This window comes from Crocodylus porosus, unplaced genomic scaffold (genome assembly GCF_001723895.1).
Source record: "Crocodylus porosus isolate Cpor-Errol unplaced genomic scaffold, CroPor_comp1, whole genome shotgun sequence".
Taxonomy (NCBI): domain Eukaryota; kingdom Metazoa; phylum Chordata; order Crocodylia; family Crocodylidae; genus Crocodylus; species Crocodylus porosus.
This window is the reverse complement of record NW_017728924.1, coordinates 12,940,402-12,958,814: the sequence shown is the minus strand read 5'-3', so window position 1 is coordinate 12,958,814 and position 18,413 is coordinate 12,940,402. Positions and strand designations below refer to the sequence as shown.

At 44.5% G+C, this 18,413-nt stretch overlaps 1 protein-coding gene across 2 annotated transcripts in view; it reads right to left on the bottom strand.

Annotated features, from left to right (window-relative positions):
- The window catches only part of LOC109313679 (vascular endothelial growth factor receptor kdr-like), a 169,778-nt gene that overhangs the window by 35,060 nt on the left and 116,305 nt on the right, over window positions 1–18,413 (bottom strand). Inside the window, exons 13-19 of one of the 2 annotated variants that reach the window (XM_019540354.1) lie at window positions 11,119–11,412; window positions 9,121–9,267; window positions 7,158–7,283; window positions 6,320–6,426; window positions 4,807–4,942; window positions 3,768–3,872; window positions 1,782–1,898 (exon numbers count right to left, since the gene is read on the bottom strand). In XM_019540354.1, coding sequence (XP_019395899.1) covers window positions 1,782–1,898; window positions 3,768–3,872; window positions 4,807–4,942; window positions 6,320–6,426; window positions 7,158–7,283; window positions 9,121–9,267; window positions 11,119–11,412 — 1,032 coding nt within the window. The remainder of the gene's footprint in view (window positions 1–1,781; window positions 1,899–3,767; window positions 3,873–4,806; window positions 4,943–6,319; window positions 6,427–7,157; window positions 7,284–9,120; window positions 9,268–11,118; window positions 11,413–18,413) is intronic. The other variant, XM_019540355.1, reaches the window with a different exon arrangement.

The window sequence follows — 18,413 nt, the reverse complement described above, 5'->3', positions numbered from 1 at the left end:
AATTTGCCTTAATAAAATTTCTTTCTTCTTTTACTTGGCAACTACATGTTCCTTGAGAAAATGATAGCTTTAATGTCTCAGGGAATGACAAATGTCTGCACCATCTCTCTCTCTCCCCCCTCCCCCCTTAATATTTATCCTGGTTTCTTTGCCCTCAGCCCTCCTCCATCCTCCCTCCTAGACTGTTGTTAAGATTCAACATAAAGACAGCAGATAAACAGATTATTCCATTATGGTTTTAACTGCAGGGCAAGGGAGACGAGGATGTTTTAAATGGGATGATGAGACGAGGAACAAGGTTTCTGTGACAGGGAACATCACTTGAGTGCCAGGATTTTGCAGTCCTTGGTTCAAATCCCTGCTCTGCCACAGACTGTGTGTATACGGCCCTAGAGCAGCGGTCTCCAAAGTGGGGTGTGCAAGACGATGCACTGGGGTGACGGAAGAAATATTAGAACTTCTATTTGTATTTATTTTTTACCTTAAAAAAAAGAAATTAAGCTTTACCAATATTTAATATACGGATTGACACTGACGCCCTCACTCGGTCTGTATGTCAGATGGTCACGTGTCACGTACGGTACGCGCGGTATCCCGAGGGAAGAGTGGGAGTTCCACAATGCGGAGGGGTTGACAGTGGCACCCTCACTCGTTCATTCGCTTTCAGCGTATTGCGACATACATTGGGGGTGCGTGCTCAAAAATTTTTTACTGATAGGTGTGCGCAATCAAAAAAGTTTGGAGACCACTGCCCTAGAGAGCTCACTTTGGCCCAGATACTCAAAATGCCTGAGGTATTGTCCCCCCTTGGTTTTCCATTGCCTAACTCATAGATGCCCTGGCACCCAGTTGAATTTTCAGACGCAAATGAGGGCCCAGCCTCCCTACAAAATGCACAGGCAGATTCCAGATCCTAAGAGAGGTAGTTCAGGTGCTGTAGTACTGAAGCAGCTGACCCGTTGACAGGCCAGAGATAGGTGGTACTTTCCTCTGCTCTGGATCCATAGTGCTTTCCTGGCATTAGGCACCCAAGCCCAACCAGCCACTTGGGTAGCCCAGACCTAGTGGCTGATACTCTTTCTCCATCTCCTCCTTGTGCTGTTTTACACTCACCCTAAGCTTCCCTGTGGCACAGCTGGCTTTTGTGTAGCTGTTGCCCTATGCCTTTACCTTCTGGTGCAGGTACAAAGTGTTAGGCATGCTCTGAACACACCTGAGGCATCACAGGCCAGGAAGTCATTCCTCCACCTCATTAGACAGCCCTGTTTTGAGATACCTGGGACTCAGGCTTGAGGTAAATCTCTAGTAGATCATTACTAGTAGGCCAGTGCTTAGGTGACTGTGGGAACTAAGGTGCCTGGGCAACTCTGGAGCATAAAGAATCAGGTGGCAGCTTTGAAAATGTTCAGAGGGTGACCAAGTCCTATCCCTATGCTGATGGAAGCTGCATGGTGTTCTGTGTAATATATAGTGTGCTGGCTGATTTCTTTACAGTGTCGCCTTCTGCTGAAAGGAGAGCCAGAAATATCCCATGTGCGCAGTCATGACACCCCAAGGGGTGGTTCACCGCCACACAGCACAAACCCTAATACTGTTACAGGTATTGAGAGACCCTTGTGTTTGCTTCTGGGCCAGATGGGCATGTTTCTGGACCAGAACACCCTTTTCCTGATTCCTGCCAATGGTAGCAAGGTCAACATAGCTGCCAAATTCGCACAGCAGTTAAGAGCAAGCAGTGCATGTGAATTTGCCAAGTACTTTATGGGATGCCAGTTTCTTACCTCCTGCTTTGGTGCAGGCGCCCAGGAGGTTGACCACGTTGAGGTGGTGTCCTATGTGGATGAGGATCTTCAGTTCCGACATTAAAGCTTTGCACTCATTAGTAGTTGCACATTCTGCTTAAGATAAACAGGACAAGGCCATCTTTCCACAACAGGATATTTTTAAGACACAGAAAATCCTGTTTACACTTGAAAACCAAACCCACCCGGGTTCCTTGTGGTATCTCTGCCTTTCAGCCTTCTAAATGGATAAGAACTCATCCGTCTTGCTGTCTCTTGACCCGTATGAAACAGAGTAATGCTTTGCCCTTTAGAACTCTCTTCCTTTCTTTTTCGTGACTTACAAAGTATTAATGTCCTGCAGTAGAACTTCACTGGTTCATGTACATACAGGGGAACCTTTGTGAAGGACTGAATATTGCCAATATAACAAATGAACAGATATGCCCCAAATGCAAGGTTTAATGCATTAAAGCTGCATGAATATTCATGTAGCAGGTAATTTCTTGCGCTAAACTTTTGCTTCTTTTGGAAGAGTTGTAGAATTGTCCCCCAAACAGATGTCTGATCACTTTTGCAGTTTCATGTCTTGTAAACTGCTCTGAGTCCCGGGTGCCTTCAGTTAACATAATTAATAACTTTATGGACTTCAGTAGATCTACCACTGATCTACAATGATGCAAGTCCCATGCCTAATCATATCTAAATTGAACATTTTCTGAAAATCTTCACAATTATCTGTTGTGCTTAGATGCTGCCTTCTACTCGGAAGCCGACATTAATGTGCTTTATGGAAGTGAGTAAGATGGCAGAACCAATGCAACATAGTCTATGTAATCCAGGCCCTTTTATTCCTTGAATGAACTGTCCCACACCAGAGACTTCCATCTGCTTCCTCTGGGAGTAAGGTGGAATATTAGATGGAGGTACTACCAAGGCACTTATTGAACAGTGAGGGGGTGGGAAGGCAACCTGGGAGGCACAGGGTGGAGATAGGTGTGATTAAGTACTGTGGCTGCTGCAGGAGTTGGATGGAGGGAGTAGGGGAGCTCTGGATTGATCAGGAGCCTTTGGGAACTTTCTGGGGCATGGCATGGAAAAACTAGCAGCATAGGGAGGAGGGATATGCATAGGAGGAAGAGCAGGTCCAGAAGAGGTGCATAACGGTGGTGCTGGCAAGCAGAGAGTATTTGGCACTGGGGGAAGTGGCAGTGAGGGGCATAGCAGAAGAGGCAGCGGGCAACAAAACCCAAGTGCTGTGCTCTCCAAGCACATCCTGGATTTTGGAGTGGCAGGGGTTAATGCCATCACCCAGCAACAATCCATAGCAGTGTGGGCCAGGGAGTGGAGACCCATCCAACAAAAATCACTAGTCTACTGCGGGGGAAGGGTGTGGAAAACATGCAAACAGTTGAAAAACCCAAACCCAAGCAACCAGCAAGGCATAGGAGAACTTTATTCATAAGCTGTCTGTAGAGGCTTTGTATGTAAATGCCATTTGGAAGCATCTTAGGCTTCAAGTTCCCCTTCTCCCCACTGGGCTGGTAAAAGCATTCCCTCATTTCAGTAATTGCCAGAGAGTTGTCCCTAATTCACTCCCTTGGCACAGCTCTTTTCAACTGCGTGAACCTTTCTGCATCTGGAAGGGCTAGGATCGAGGGTTTAGATCCAATTTCAGACCATCGTAATGCAATTACATTCTGTAATCTGTTTCCCTCCTAACCCCACAGACCTGGAGGCTGCTGTTTTTGTCCACTAGGAATACAAGGCTTAATCAGCAGCACAGTGTGGAGCCCACTTGTCATTTCCTACACGTTAACATCCACCGTACAGCAGCTAATTGCTCCCATATGGCAAGCTCACTCCCTTCTGAATGCAATGAATGAGGGAGAAGGGGAAGGGGGTTGCCTCAGAGCTGAGAACTGGAAACCTCATTGCCCACGTGGTCCCAGCAGAGTCTCATGAGAGTCTCAGAGAGAAATGTACCTTTAAGCATTTTAACAGCAACTGTTTTGCAGGTTGAAGATTTATCTATGCCAAAAGCGGACGCCTCCACCACCTTCCCAAAAGCACCGTGACCCAGTGTTTTACCTAGAGAAGCAAAGAGTCAAGAATGAGCCAGAGGGGACTTATGACAGTCTGCATCAGATAAGAGAGAAACATGCTTTCTCAGCTGTGCAAGAAATACAAGACACCGGAGCCTAGGCGCAGCACGGCCTGACAGTCCATAGAAGCCTGTATCACATACTTTCCATATATGTATATACAGAATATAGTTTATATACATATAATTTCAGTGTGAGGCAGTATGTGATAGGATAGATAAAACAGCATTAAACTGGAGTTCAAGTTGAATGCATATTAGCAACTGCAGTGTAAAAATATTACGTTTAATTATCTGAACACCAAGCCTTCCAAACTTGGAAAATTCACAGCTCCCTGCATACAAGCACCTTAGTTATCATTTCTTCCTGACCCACAATCCCTACAAGCCCACACCTAACCAGTGCAACATTCCTGCCTGACCCACAGTCTCTACATGCCCCCTCCTCTTTATTCTGTAAATTCCCCTGTTCACCTCCCACGCTTTCCCTGTTGAGTAATTTTTTTTCAGTTGGTCCTTGTTACCTATTGAACAGTGTTTCTGGAGTGGAAAGTCATTTTTGCCCTTTTTCTTCATAATTGAAAGTTGGACAGTGTTCTTGTACAGGGAATTACATGGAGAACCGTCCTCTTTCAGACCTGCTTCCATTTCCATTGTTCTCTGTGCAAGTGATGTAAGATACTCAAATGGTGTCCCTGGAAGGTACTGGGAGCAGTCTTCCTTCACTTCTTTTGGGAGGTGGTAGCCATTTCAAAAGATGGCTTTTCTAAATACCCCTTCAGCATCCCTCCCAATGAGACCCACTGTCCAAAGATGAAAGTGTACTGGCACTAGAGCTAATGGACTATGCTACACCTCCACAGAAATTCTGGACCGTAGGATATTTCTGTTCTTTATATGATTGATGACTATATCACTTACCCAGCCGCAACCTGTCTCTTGGGAACTCCCATTTACTGCTGTCATATGGGAGCCGGTCACATTGCTCGTCAAGAGGCATTTCCTCTGGATCCATTATAATGGACAGGTATCCTGTTTTAATATCTGTGGCGTCAGGCTGCAAATGGGGAAAAATGAGTCAAAGTATTTGCTGTGCAGCTCTAACTTGAGAGAGAAGTATGACATAGTAGAATGAACACAGGCCTGGGAACCAGCACCCCCTGCATTTTGATCCTGGCCCCAACACCCATTTCCATCTGTAGTGCTTGGACCTATAATTTTGATATCTTGCCTTAATTTGCACATATGAAGCATGGGGAAAAGAAAACTTACACATGTGTATCTTTTGGGGGTGTTGAGAGAATTGAATTAGTGAATGTTTGAAAGCACTTTGATGATGTAAAGCCCCTGCTATTATTATTCTCAACCTGCACTCCTTTAAGGAATTCAGCACTGCTTCTAGAAAATCCTTCAGATGAGAAATGCCCTTTAAGGGATGCTCATCAAGGCATCCTTTGTTTTATGAATTAGCAATGTGTTTGAATGGCTTTTAAATTCTGGAACAACTTGGAGCCTCAGTCTCTACACCCCTATACCTCATATTGCTATGTATTCTAACACACAATGAATGAAAACCTCATGACACTGTGCATAGAATTGTCATCTGGTGTCACCATCTGCCCTCTTTGAGCAAGTGTAAAAGATGGCATAAGATTCAGAGGGTCTGGCACCTCTGCTGTCCTGGTAACACACTGGGAACACATGAACCTTATGGGTTCACATTTATAAGAGGAGTAGGAATAGTCAGTCATTCGAGTTACAGGAGATTAACATTAGGACCGTGGTTTGGGCTGTGGCCAGGCTAGAGTCCTAGCCTCTCAGATCCTATTTATTGTTTGTATAAGAAAGAACAAATCTAAGTTTGATTTACTTTATCAAATATTCTTCAGGACTAGTTGAGGACTTACCCTACTCTTTGGAGCCTCATGAAAAGAGGCCAAGGAGTAACGAAGCATGAAAACAAGATGTACATTGTGGTTTGGGCCCTTCTCTAGAGCAAACAGATTCTAACATCTTTAAAGCAGCATTCCCTCCACTGCCTATGTTTTAGGGAAAACCTTATTAGAGGTGGGGTGAAACCAGAACTTCATTTTAGGGCCTTTAGACTGAAAGCCTGTCTCCAAACCTGCTTTAATGCTCTTGGGTTCAGTCTGAATCTAAAGGTGGAAGCAACCTGTTTTTCCTGATCTCCCTGGATGCTAAGCAAGAGGGTAAAATTATTATAAGTAGAACTAATCTCCTGAGATTACAAGTAATTAATTAACAGAAATCTTTGCCTGAAATTTTACAAGAACAGCTCATACAGTTTTTCACCATCTGTCCTCAGCCCTAGTCCCAGCTCGACCTCAGTTCTGAACTCTGAGGCTTGGCTTGAATTGGAGTTGAGCTCGGAGGCCAATTGTGTCCCATTTCCACAGTATGGAAGACCTCTTACTTTTCTAAGTTTCCGAATGAAAAGGGTCAGAAGCAGCCAAAAGAGAGTAGCTGCTAGACCAGTGCAGACCAAAATGATAACTTCAATATTGGATTTCTCTTCAGAACCTGGAAGTTAAACATAAGAACAAATTCTAAATTAATTGCATTGATAAAATAATTGCAATTCCACAGAGCATGCTTTATTTCACAAAAGAGGTAGACATTAAATCAATGAACTGTGCTGGTGTCTTTTTATTCACCAGCAGTAGGCAGTACTTAGTAGATCTCCATAGGTAACCATGGATCAAATATGGGGAACAATATGTGAATAGGCTCATGGTTAAAAGGTATTATTTTATAGTATCAATGCCAAGTGCTCAAGGCATTAAGTGAGGGGTTCTAAACATGGAAATCATAAACTGAGGCCAGGAGGTTCCAGCCATCTTGCTCTTCTTAGTTGGCTGAACGGGAGATGGTCCCAGCTAGATCCTGGCTAAATAGGAGGGAAACTTAAGGAAATCTCAAAGGTTGAGAACCTATGCATTACACAACTCCTTGCATGAAGACCACACTGAGTCTTGGGTAGGGTTCCCATCAAGGTGTTCTAGACATGAAGCGCTAATGAGATGCTTCAGGCTCTTCATCATCATGGAACTATAAGCTTCCAGGACCAAAAAGAAGTTCAATTTAATTTTTAAGTTTTACTTTTAACAAACCTGTTGTGCATGTGTGTGTGTGTTTATTGTTTTAAAATGTACTCCCCCACACTTGAAACAATTCTTGCCTTGGGATAGTAGAAGGATGTCATTCAAACCATGCCCGTATCACCAAATTTGTGCATTTGCTTGCAGCCTCACCTTCTATTTTAATGAATGCCATTGTACTGTCACGGCCCATTTCATTAGAAACCCTGCACTCGTAGAGGCCTTCATCATCTTTTTTCACTCGCTCAATGATCAGGGTATTATTTTCCATGGAAATTCCTGCATTGGGGGATAGTTTCATTTCAGTACATAAGGTATTTGTAATACATAATTTCTAAATGGAAATCTGTTACAAATGACTTCCCAGGTCCCTGCAGACCTGGTACAGTACTGCTGGTAGCAGCCAGAAGACAATTTTGAACAGTGTACATATTACATGCGCCTTTGTTTATGCAGATATGATGCAAACACATTCCTTGTCATGTACTCTTAACATATTTGTCATGCAAATTTCATGGAGATCACTTAGCAGCCTCTGTATAACAAATATATTTATTCATTTATTTTAAATGTGGAGCCTGAGACTGCTCTCATGGGAGTCAGTGGGGAATATCTAATCAACAGCAGTGGGGGACAAGACTGGGCACTGTATGGGTTCTTTTTACACCTGCATAACTCACAGCAAGATTTGATCCCAACCCCAAACTTAACATGATACGAGGGAAAGGTCATTAAAATGTATTCATCACAGCTCTGTGGTTAGACAAAAAGGCTTTGAAGATGACATTGGAAAGGGCACAGCAAGAAGGGATTTTTTTTTTTAAGTGATCTGAGGTGCTACAACCACTGTGTTAAATTGGATGCAGCAAAGGAAGCCTGAGGAAAAATATAAGAGAAAGAGCAAAGTTTATGAACTGTGGAACAGCCTCCAAAAAGAAACAATGGAAGCCACATCATCTTGGGTAATTAAAATGGGGTGTCTGGGCAAAGCCCTGAACTACTAACTGTCTAAAACCATAGGGAGGAGAGATTACCTAGTTGAGACCTACCAGCCACTTCCAGTTTTCATTCCTCTGACTCTGTAAATGGGATTCCAAGCTAACCGGCTTGCTAAGAAGATGCAATTAGCAGAGCAAGGGAATTATGCTGGGCCTTGAATCCAAAGGGGAGTGTGCAGTGTGTTCTGCCCATGAATCCTGTTGTTGTTAACAAGAGCTGTACACATAACTCGCCATGCACGGTGCTGAAATATTTACCCTGAGGTGTTTTTTTTCAGATATTTTATTTATGTTTCCATTGGTTGGATGAGTTACATGCTTGTCCCTCTAGAATTATTTATGAAATTTCAGTAGCTGTAAAGAGTTTCTGCCTGGAACAGTCTGATCTGAATTATGGATGATCCTAGATTTCCTTCCTACCCAAGATGCAGAATTAAAGTCAGAGGACTGGCTACTGATACCAGCTTCTCCGTGACATGAAGGAAACCTCAGGGTAGGGACACTTGGAAAGACTTCCAAGCTCAGACAAGGGAGTCCAGGGCTTGCAGCAGCCCTGTGCTGCTGTGCACTGTGTGATCTAACAGCCACTCCTCTGGACTGTTAGCCTGAGGGAAATAAAGAAACACAGTAATTATACTGGACAGCAGACTAAGGGTCTGACTCTTAGAGAAGAGATCAGCACTGACTCCAGCAGACTCTGGATCATGGCCTAAACACTTTAGCAAAAGGATCCCCCTGTCCTGATCACCTTAGTACACACAAGTATTCATCTTGGGTAGCAAGGGGTTCAGCATCTTGCAAGAGTCAGTTTTGTGTATGTTGAGAAAGCACATAGCCAATGTTGTGGGCACAATCAGTGGCACCAGAGAAATATAGATCAGGCCCTGGCTGCCAGTGTGGGCCCTTAAAATCCCATATGCAGACCACATCAGCAGTCTGTAAAGGTCTTCCACCTGCTGGGACCTTTTGTATGGTTATTTGCATCATTGTAAATGACTGCCCAAAGTACCAGGCAGTGGAAAACTGGGCCATAAGTATGTTGCAAACCTGTGAGACCTTTCTCATCACCACCATCTCTCTTTTCTCACATACAGCACTGCAGCATTCCCCAGGCTCACCTGAAGCAGGTGAAATGAGATAGCCATTTTTCCACCACGTAATGTGAGGTGTCGGGGTTCCATTTGCTTTGCACTCCAGCACGATCTTGCCGCTGATGTTAACCTCCAGGTCCGTGAGGTTTTGAATAATATATGGCACCGCCTTTGCTGCATTCACAAAGGAAAACAATTCACAGTCAGCATTAGGAATGCCTCTTTTACAGATCTACCTAAGCATCTCCAAATAAAGGCCTTGTCTTAGCAGCCTGGAGGCAGCAAAGGTTTGCTGTTGTTGGGGGAACAACGCTTGGCTTAAGTTTGATACAGAGCTGAATCATAAGCAAACAGAGTGGGCAGAGCAAATATAGAAGGAGAGTGAGGAAAGTAGGAAAATGGAGAAATTCTAAGGCTTTTCTGTTGCCCTGCACCTTGCTATGTATGCTTCTCCCCTTGTCGTGTATGCTCCTGCAAAGCTCAGGATGGCAAGGTTTCCTCAGCAGACCTGGTGTGAATGATTAGCATAGGGCAGAACAAATGTGAATACACCTCAGATTATATCATTTAAAAAACCTGACCAATTAACCAGCCAACAAATCCAGTTCAAAATGTGCAGGGCAGTCAAGGAAGAGGAAAAGCTGTGTGCATAGTATGAAAGGGATCCTGAAAGATCCACATGGCTAGTTTTACACAGAGAAAGTTTTTGAGTGGCATTTCATGTAGCATGTTTTCAAGGAGAATTTCTCCTCAGGCACTAGAAGCCAACGACAGAAACTAAGTAATAACTCACAGAAGGGACATTCAAAATTCGAGTTCTTTCATACATGTACTAACAGCTTAGATGCATTTTTTCCCTTAGCCACTGTGTGTAGGTGTCTGTGTAGGTGGAAAACTGATTAAGTGAATAAAAATATCTGCAGGGGGAAAAGCAAGTGAATCGTCTGGATGTAGTGTGCAGAAAAGGGCCCAGTGTTTCAAAGTCTAGCTGTTCTGGAAACTAGTTATGAAACTAGTTATCAGTACAAGGCCAGAACAGGCATGAGGTCTGGGTATAATAGGAGGAGTTGGACTCTGTTTCCCTACCTTTCGTCTTTGGAAACACAGAGAATTAACTGACTTAATGTCACCACCCACACAGCTAACAAAACCCTGGCAGCTACAGCTACAGTTTGGGTGGCAATTTTCTGTGTGAGTGGGTAGGTGGGATCACAATAACTTTTTTGTCTGCCCTGGTCAGGGCCACTGCACTGGAACAATGTTAGCAACTACTTCATACAAGCACAACTGTGATCAAAACAGAGTGGACTGGCCCTAGCCTCGGCAGCAGAGAGAAGAAGACAGTCTTTTGTGTTTCAATATTCAGAGGTACCAGGGATGCTGGGCCATGCAATAGTACTGATATAAGATTAAAAGGGAAAAACAGGTTCTTGGAGTCCAGGTATAGATAAAATTGCTTTTGATCTAAGCTGTCCACTGATCACAGCATGTACATAGGAAATGCCATTTGATTATATGTTCCTGCAAATGTATTTAACTAGTCCAAAGCTAAATAACATTACACACAACCATGGCAGTCTCCTGGGATGTAATCTCATTGGATGTTTTACTCGCAGAACTGGGGTGGGCCATCCTAAGGAATATGCTGGGGTATTGTTGGTAATATAGCCAGTGGGGCTATGTCCTCTGAGTCAGCACTAAACCAGGGTCCCAGTAGGGTGTCAGGAGCATAAAATATTACTGGAATTCCTTCCTTTCTGCATAGGATGCTTAAGGTCCCCTGACACTTTTTACAGACCAGGGGCATCTGAAACCATTACAGACTACACTTATAAAAATGTTTCAATGTTCTCACTGCTTATGTGACGGAAAGCTAAATACTAGAGCATATACATGCATATTAGGACTGATCTGGGAAGTGCTGAGCACCCACCACATCCTAGGACATCAGTGGGAGTGATATTCAGCACCTCTGCTTATAGCACCTTTACATCACCTTTACCTTTGTCCATTGGCAAAACCTACCTTTGACAACAAGCTGCGTAGTTTGCTCCAGCATGTCAGTGGAATTATGCTGATTCTGAGCTTGGCACTTGTACAACCCGGCATGCTCTTGTGTGATGTTAGTAATGACCAGCATCAAGGAGATGGAGTAGTTGTCAATGCTCTTATTTCTAAAGGCACTGGGGACAACCTCTGAGGAGGGGTAATACCAGTCCAGGTGGTTGTAGATGTACTTGGAGGCTTTGCAGGTCAGTTGAATGTCACTTCCCACAATGGCAGTGATCTGGGGCTCTGTCTGCAGACCAAATGGCACATCTAGGTGGAAGAGAAAAAGCAGGTTAGAATTAAAGCACAATGAAAAATATATTTGGCTGATCTTTAGTAACCTGGTGGCCAAATTTCCCAGACCTTCATCATGGAAGGGGCTGCTAAAGAGTGCCCTCAGAAAGCCATGTGTGAACAACTATTTGTGCTTGCAAACTGGATAACTCTACATGCACTACTTGCCACTACACCTGAAGCCAGTGCTTCTTAACTCTTTTACACTCCGGGCACCCCTTAGAAATGTCAGCTCTTAGCTTTTGAAACCTTTTTGACTATGGAAAAATAATAGGTTAATTCTTCTGTTGCAAACAGCTTCACAAGACTGTAACAGAATGTTTTTGACACTATGGACTCCTATTTGAAATCTTTATCTTACGAATCACATGGAGATGCTTGCACACCTAGCAGTGCTAATACTTCATGGCACCCTTTGGTTTGCCACCATTAAACACCTAGAGGTGCTAATACTTCATGGCAACCCAGGGTGCTATGGCAAGTTGGTTGAGAATCGCTGCCTTAAGCTGTTTGCCCATGAATGTTTTTATGAATAAGCTACCAGTAAGTATAATAATTGAAAGCTATCTGTACAATTCGTTAATAGGTTGTGGTTAATGATGCTAACTCAGAATCAAGGGAGACAGATATCCAAACAGACTGATGTGTGTTCATGGGTTGTCTTCCTTCTGTCTGCAACAAAAGCCTTGAGATATTATATAGGAGTAAAGAAACGCCCTCATTTTGTTATTCACAGGTAACATTGCTTTCTTCTACAGTTCTACAGTCTCCCAATCTTATTTCTACTACGCCAATATTTGTCTTCCTCACGTCTGTCACAATGGATATTTATTTGATCACTGAATGGATTAATTGATCCAACGATTTAGAAATCCTAGTGCTCTTAACTTTTAATAGATTCAGATAAAGCAATAGCAGGAAGCACAAGTCTGTTCCATTTACATGAGAATCTTAGGGTTCCTACATTGTTTTTACCAACTGTTTTACAAGGGACCTGGTTGTAGGCACCCTGGCCTAAAGACAGAAAGCAGGATCTGGGGCTGGGTCAAAGAGCAGGAGCCATGTACCAAAACTAAAGGAAAATTCGGAAGCAGAGTCCCCAACACAGTTCAGGGCCTGGTTTGAGGGGCAATCCAAAAGGCAAAGTCTGAAAACAGAGCCAAATTGGGGGCAGGAGCCAGGAAATAGATACGCAGCGAAAGCCAAAGTCCAGAAATAAGCCAAAAAACAGAGTCAGGAACTAGCATTGTTGAGTGGCCTGCAAACCCGGGGTCCCAGCTGGTGCGCAATGGATAGGCAGTGTCCCCAGCAGCCAAGCAGGATGCCCGTTGCTCCTGAACTGGGCAAGAGCTCATGAGCTGAGGCTTACTGCAAGCCTGACTGCCAAGGTACTTGACTCAGGCTGGCCTGCCTGATTGATGTCCCCAACAGCTTTCGTCCAATCAAAACATCGTTTACCTGATATGTCTGTGTGAATCGCCTGGAAGTTGAGAAAAATTATACCTGAGTAATGACCCTTAGATCAGATCGGGCCTCAGGCCTCCCACTACAGCCTAAGCCCTCCGAGCATCAGAACGGAAGGAAACACCGTCTCCTTTCCTTCCTTCCATTCTGTTATTTTCAATGATCCACACCCCCCTCCCCACAAGGACCCGAATTTCAGGAGATTAGGTTTCGTCACTTCTAATAACAAACTCCGTCATCAATACCAATAATAAAATCCCTGTGCCCTGGAGCTGTTTCCGTCTATCCACCAGATCAAGATTTTGGAGCAACAAAGGCAAGCATCTATGAAGAATCCAGTCTGGGTTTTATTCCAGACCCAGCGTGTGGCAGATGAGACCTTTGAGAGTATCAGTTTGATGTAGTCCTCTGGCCAGGAGTAATGCTCCATGCTGAGTTTTAATGATTAATTAAAGGCTGTCTGCAAATTAGGATGTAACAGACAGATCTTTGTGGAATGACGGCACTCAGGGTAGGAGAAGCAAGTAGTCAGGCACTGCCCGCAGAGTCTGACAAGTGCCACCTGGGAGCTGAAATGTGGCCCGGAGGACAGGGACAAACACTGCAAACTCCTGCAAAAGTGCAGTGGAAGCTTTTATTGCTCACAAGTTGTTAGGGTGTTGAGAAATACTCACTTTGCCTAAGAACACAATATGTATTGCATGTAATACAGAGCCTCCTACAGGGTTCATACATATGATTTGAATCTCTCTTTCACAGCTCATCTAGAGTGAAATCAGTCAGCCTTGCTTCATGGTTTCTAGAGATTGGCACCAGTGCTATTTTATGAAAGATTTGAAAAGAGTCAAGTACCCTCTGGCCACCACTATTGAAAATGATAGTTTTCTCTGCTTTCTTTTTTATGGAATTCTTTTCCTATTTCATGCACTATTTTGTTAGGCTCAAGTCTGCTTTCTTTTGCTTACTGTGAGCAGGCCAGTGGTTTGATGAGGTGTAAATTGATTTTGGTACTATTTCTGTTCTTCGCATCTTGTATCCTGTGTTTCCAAGATGTCAGCAGAATGCTTCACTTGATCAGGTGAATAAAAATAATTAGAAAAGGCTGAGGCCAGCAGTTTTCCTTGGTGGAGAGAAACTGGGTCCAGTTAAAACTCCTGTATGGGGCTTTGGTACTAATTGGTGTGAATCATAGAACATTAGAGTTACAAGGGACCTTAGGAGGTCGTCTAGTCCAACCCTCTGCTCAAAGCAGGGCCATCCCCAAATGGATCATTGTAGCCAAGGCTTTGTCGAGCTGGGCCTTAACAACCTTCATGGATGGAGAGGTAACTTGTTCCAGTGCTTTCCACCCTCCTAGTGAAAAAGTTTTTCCTAATATCCAACCTAAACTTTCCTTCCAGCAACTTGAAACTGTTGCTCCTTGGTCTGCCATCTTCTACCGCTGAGAACAGTCTAGTTCAGGGGTGGGCAAAATGGCAGATCCAGCTGGCAGCTGGACTCCATTTCCCAGCAGCCCCCGCACACATTGCTGCAGCCAGTTTCCATGGAAACCCCAGCAGCGCAGTGCTGTGACAGCAGGGGCCAGGGTTTCCACACAGACTGGCCCCAGCAGCGCTGGTACAGCACATGGCTGGGCAGGGAGCTTGCAGTGGTGACAGTGTGGTCTGGAGTGGGACAGAGCCATGATCCACTGCCTGCATGCCCCCTGGCCAGGGCATGCAGGCTACAGATCATGGCTGTGCTCCAGCTCCAGACCACGCTGTCACCACCACAAGCCCTGGTGCAGCTCGCTGCCCAGCCGCACGCCCTGCCAGCACTGCCTGGGCCGCTCTCCACGGAAAACGCAGCCCTGTGCTGTCACGGCACTGCTGCTGCTGGGTCTCCATGGCAACTACCTAGAGCGATGCAGGTGGGGGCTGCTGTGAAATGAAGTCTGCCATAGGCCAAATTCAGCCCACAGGCTGGACTTTGCCTATCCCTGGTCTTGCTCCATCCTTTTTGGAACCACCCTTCAGGTAGTTAAAGGCTGTTATTAAATCCTCTCTCAGCCTTCTCCTCTGCAGACTAAATAAGCCCAGCTCCCTCAGCCTCTCCTCAGAAGTCATGTGCTCCGGCCCCCAAACCATGTTCATTGCCCTCTGCTGGATTGTCCAACTTGTCCACATCCTTTCTATTGTGTGGGACCAGAACTGGACACAGTACTCCAGATGTGGCCTCACCAGGGCAGACTAGAGGGGAATAATTACTTCCCTCAACATGTTGGCAGCGCTCCTTCTAATGCAGTTCAGTATGCTGTTAGCTTTTTTTGCAACAATGCCACACTGTTGGCTCATATCAGCTCACTGTCTAATGCAACCTCCAGATCCTTTTCTGCAGAACTGTTGCCCAGCCAGTCAGCCCCTAGTCTGTATTGGTGCATGGGATTGTTCCATCGTAGGTGAAGGACTTTTCACTCGTCCTTGTTGAACCTCATGAGATTTCTTTTGGCCTAATCCTCCAATTTGTCTATGTCACTCTGATTCCTAGCCCTACCCTCCAGCTCATCTGCTACACCCCTCATCTTGGTGTCATCTCTGAACTTGCTTAGGGTGCAATCCATCCCATCTTTCAGATAGTTAACGAAGATATTGAACAAAACCAGCCCCAGGACCAGCCTCTGGGGCATGTAGATCACAAACCATTGAGTGTGACAATCTAACCAGCTTTTTATCCACCTTACAGTCCATTCATCCGACTCGGGGCGGGCAATTATTTCAGGCAGAGGGCCACTTACTGAGTTTTAGCAAGCCATCAAGGGCTGCATGACAGGCAGCCAGGAACAGATAAATTTAGAAAATTAATATTTTTCAGGGGTCCTGTGGGCCAGATAGAATGGCCTGGCGAGCCACATCTGGCCCGCAGGCGGCATTTTCCCCACCCCTGTTCTAACCCATACTTCCTTAGCTCGTTTGCAAGAATCCTGTGGGAGTCTGTATCAAAAGCCTTGCTAAAGTCAAGGTATATCACATCCACTGCCTTCCCCACATCCACAGAGCCAGTGATCTCATCACAGAGGCAATCAGGTTGGTCAGACATGACGTGCCCTTGGTGAATCCATACTGACTGTTCCTAATCACCTTCTTCTCCTCCAAGTGCTTAGAAATGGATTTCTTGAGGATCTGCTCCATGATTTTTCCAGGGACTGAGGTGAGGCTGACTAGTCTGTAGTTCCCTGGATTCTCCTTCTTCCATTTCTTAAAAATGGGAACTATATTTGCTATTTTTCAATTGTTTGGGACCTCCCCCAATTGGCACGAGTTTTCAAAGATAATGGCCAGCAGCTCTGCAATCACAGCCAACTCCCCTAGCACCCTCGGGTGCACTGCATCCAGCTTCTCTTCTGAACTTTTTATGTGCATGTTTTTCTCTCATCTTAACATTCTGCAGAATGCAGGACCGGGCTGTTTTTCTTATCCATTCCTTCGACTGATATTTCTTATTTAGCATTTTGAATATTTTTAGCTAGGACTTGAGCTATTTTCTTCCATCTTGTTAGCCTTTCAAGATCTTTATGCTCTGATAGAATATTCATTGATTTTAGTAACAGTGGTAGGGAAACTCAGTCTCTCTTCCTTTATCTTTCTCTCTCTGTTTCTCCTTTATCCTCCTCCTACTGTGTCTGGAGAGCAACTGAACCTCTGAGAGCATGTTATGGCTTAGCTTAGCCCATCTCTTAGACTACTTTTCTTAGTCTTGACCCTGAGAAGTGATTAACTTCCCCTCCCTGAACAGATGCAGTATGTCGTGAGATTCCTAATAAATGCTCCATATGAATACACTATGTGGCCTTTTCTCCTTTACCAGCAGGCCTTATGCATTTGTCTTTTTTACTGTATTACAGCCTAGTAGCACCAATAGTCATTCAAGACCATAAGGATTCCCCAACAAAATAGGAAAATGAGCCTTTGGGGGAAGATAGGACATCAGAAAAAAAACAAAAGGGAAGTCTGATTCCATTTGTACTTACAAGGAATTAATTGTTTTTAATTTCCTGTGTTTTGCACAGTAATTGGTATAATTTAAAATTTAGCTCTTTCCTGAAATCCATGTCAGAGTCCATCAAGGTGACAGTCTCCCCATGTCAGACCTAGCAAGTCAGATGCAGGCAGAGTGAGGGCATGCTTGACAGTCTGAAACAACACCAGCCCTCTCATGTGTCCCATAAACTTGTCAGAAAGGAGCAAACTGATGGTGGCAAACAGTGGTAGAAATGTTAAATTCATAAAGCATTACAGCTTTTGACAGCAGATTTGTTTGTTTGTTATCTGATGTCTGAAATAGAATATTTTCTTTTCAAGCAAGGCATTTCACTGAATTTTGCTGAGCTCTTGTTTCAACCAGAGAAGGGTTGTGAAGGCGCTATTGTTGTTTGCTATTATAATTATTATGATTATTGTGTATGACAGGAGTCTTCATTGTTGGGTGCTTCGCAAACACATAGAGGTAGATTGGAACTGTACAGTGGATGCACAGTGATGTGTAGCTGCACTGGTCTGATGTGCAGCTGTACTGTCTGTGGAGCAGATCAGAGACCAAATTCTGACTAATATTTGCTCAAAGCTGGAAATTCCTCAGGAGTGGGTATTTGCTCAGCTTTTGTTAAAATGGATTCAAATGTAGTTGGCTCCAATGTGTGTTCTTTGGCGTTTGTCATCAATCTGTGGTTGGCAAAGACATGAGTCAGTTCCAAAGATGGGCTGACCACTTGGCTCCTGCCGGCTATGATTTACAAGGGCTTGTGGGTGTCAAAATTGGGACAGACAGTACACACTGAAACAACTGATCTGTAGCTGACCCTGTAAAGAGGGTTTGGGGTTTAGTTAGCTGGAATCAAAATACTGGAGCAGGTGTCTGTCCAGAACAGCAGGGATAACACACCTAGCTTGTCTAAAGTACTGTGGGGGTTGTAGTAGGCTATGAGCAGAGAGAACATCTGCAGGAAGAACTGAACAAAGCTTTAAAGCGTCCATCTAACACTATCACTTTCCATCTAGATACAGCCGTTATATGGTTTGGTTTCAGAGTAATCTCCAAATGTGTCCTGCTGGCACTGAAATGTTTTAAAATAGCTTTTGGTGCTATTTCCAGTGTCTCGTAGAGGATCCTGAAGAGCTGCCATGTAGAACAGAACATGGCTTGTGCTGATATTCCACTGGGACAAAGAGTGCTTTCCAGAAAGCAACTTAATGCTGGCAAATGTGCCATGCTGGGAGCCCCAGGGACTCAGGAGCTGTATTTTCCCACAGAACAGGTGCAGCCTGGGTAGTGACAGCATAGGTTTCCCACTTTACTCCCCATTCAGTGTTCCTCTATATCATCTCAGTCCTGACCTAAAGGGACAGTCTCCTGGGAAAGAGGAGAATTTAGCCTCTCAGGCCCTTTCAGCACTGGGTTTCTTGGCACAGACTCAACAAGGGGACCAGCTCCGAGGGATGCTTTAGAAGTGACATGAGACATAGATCATTTCACATAGG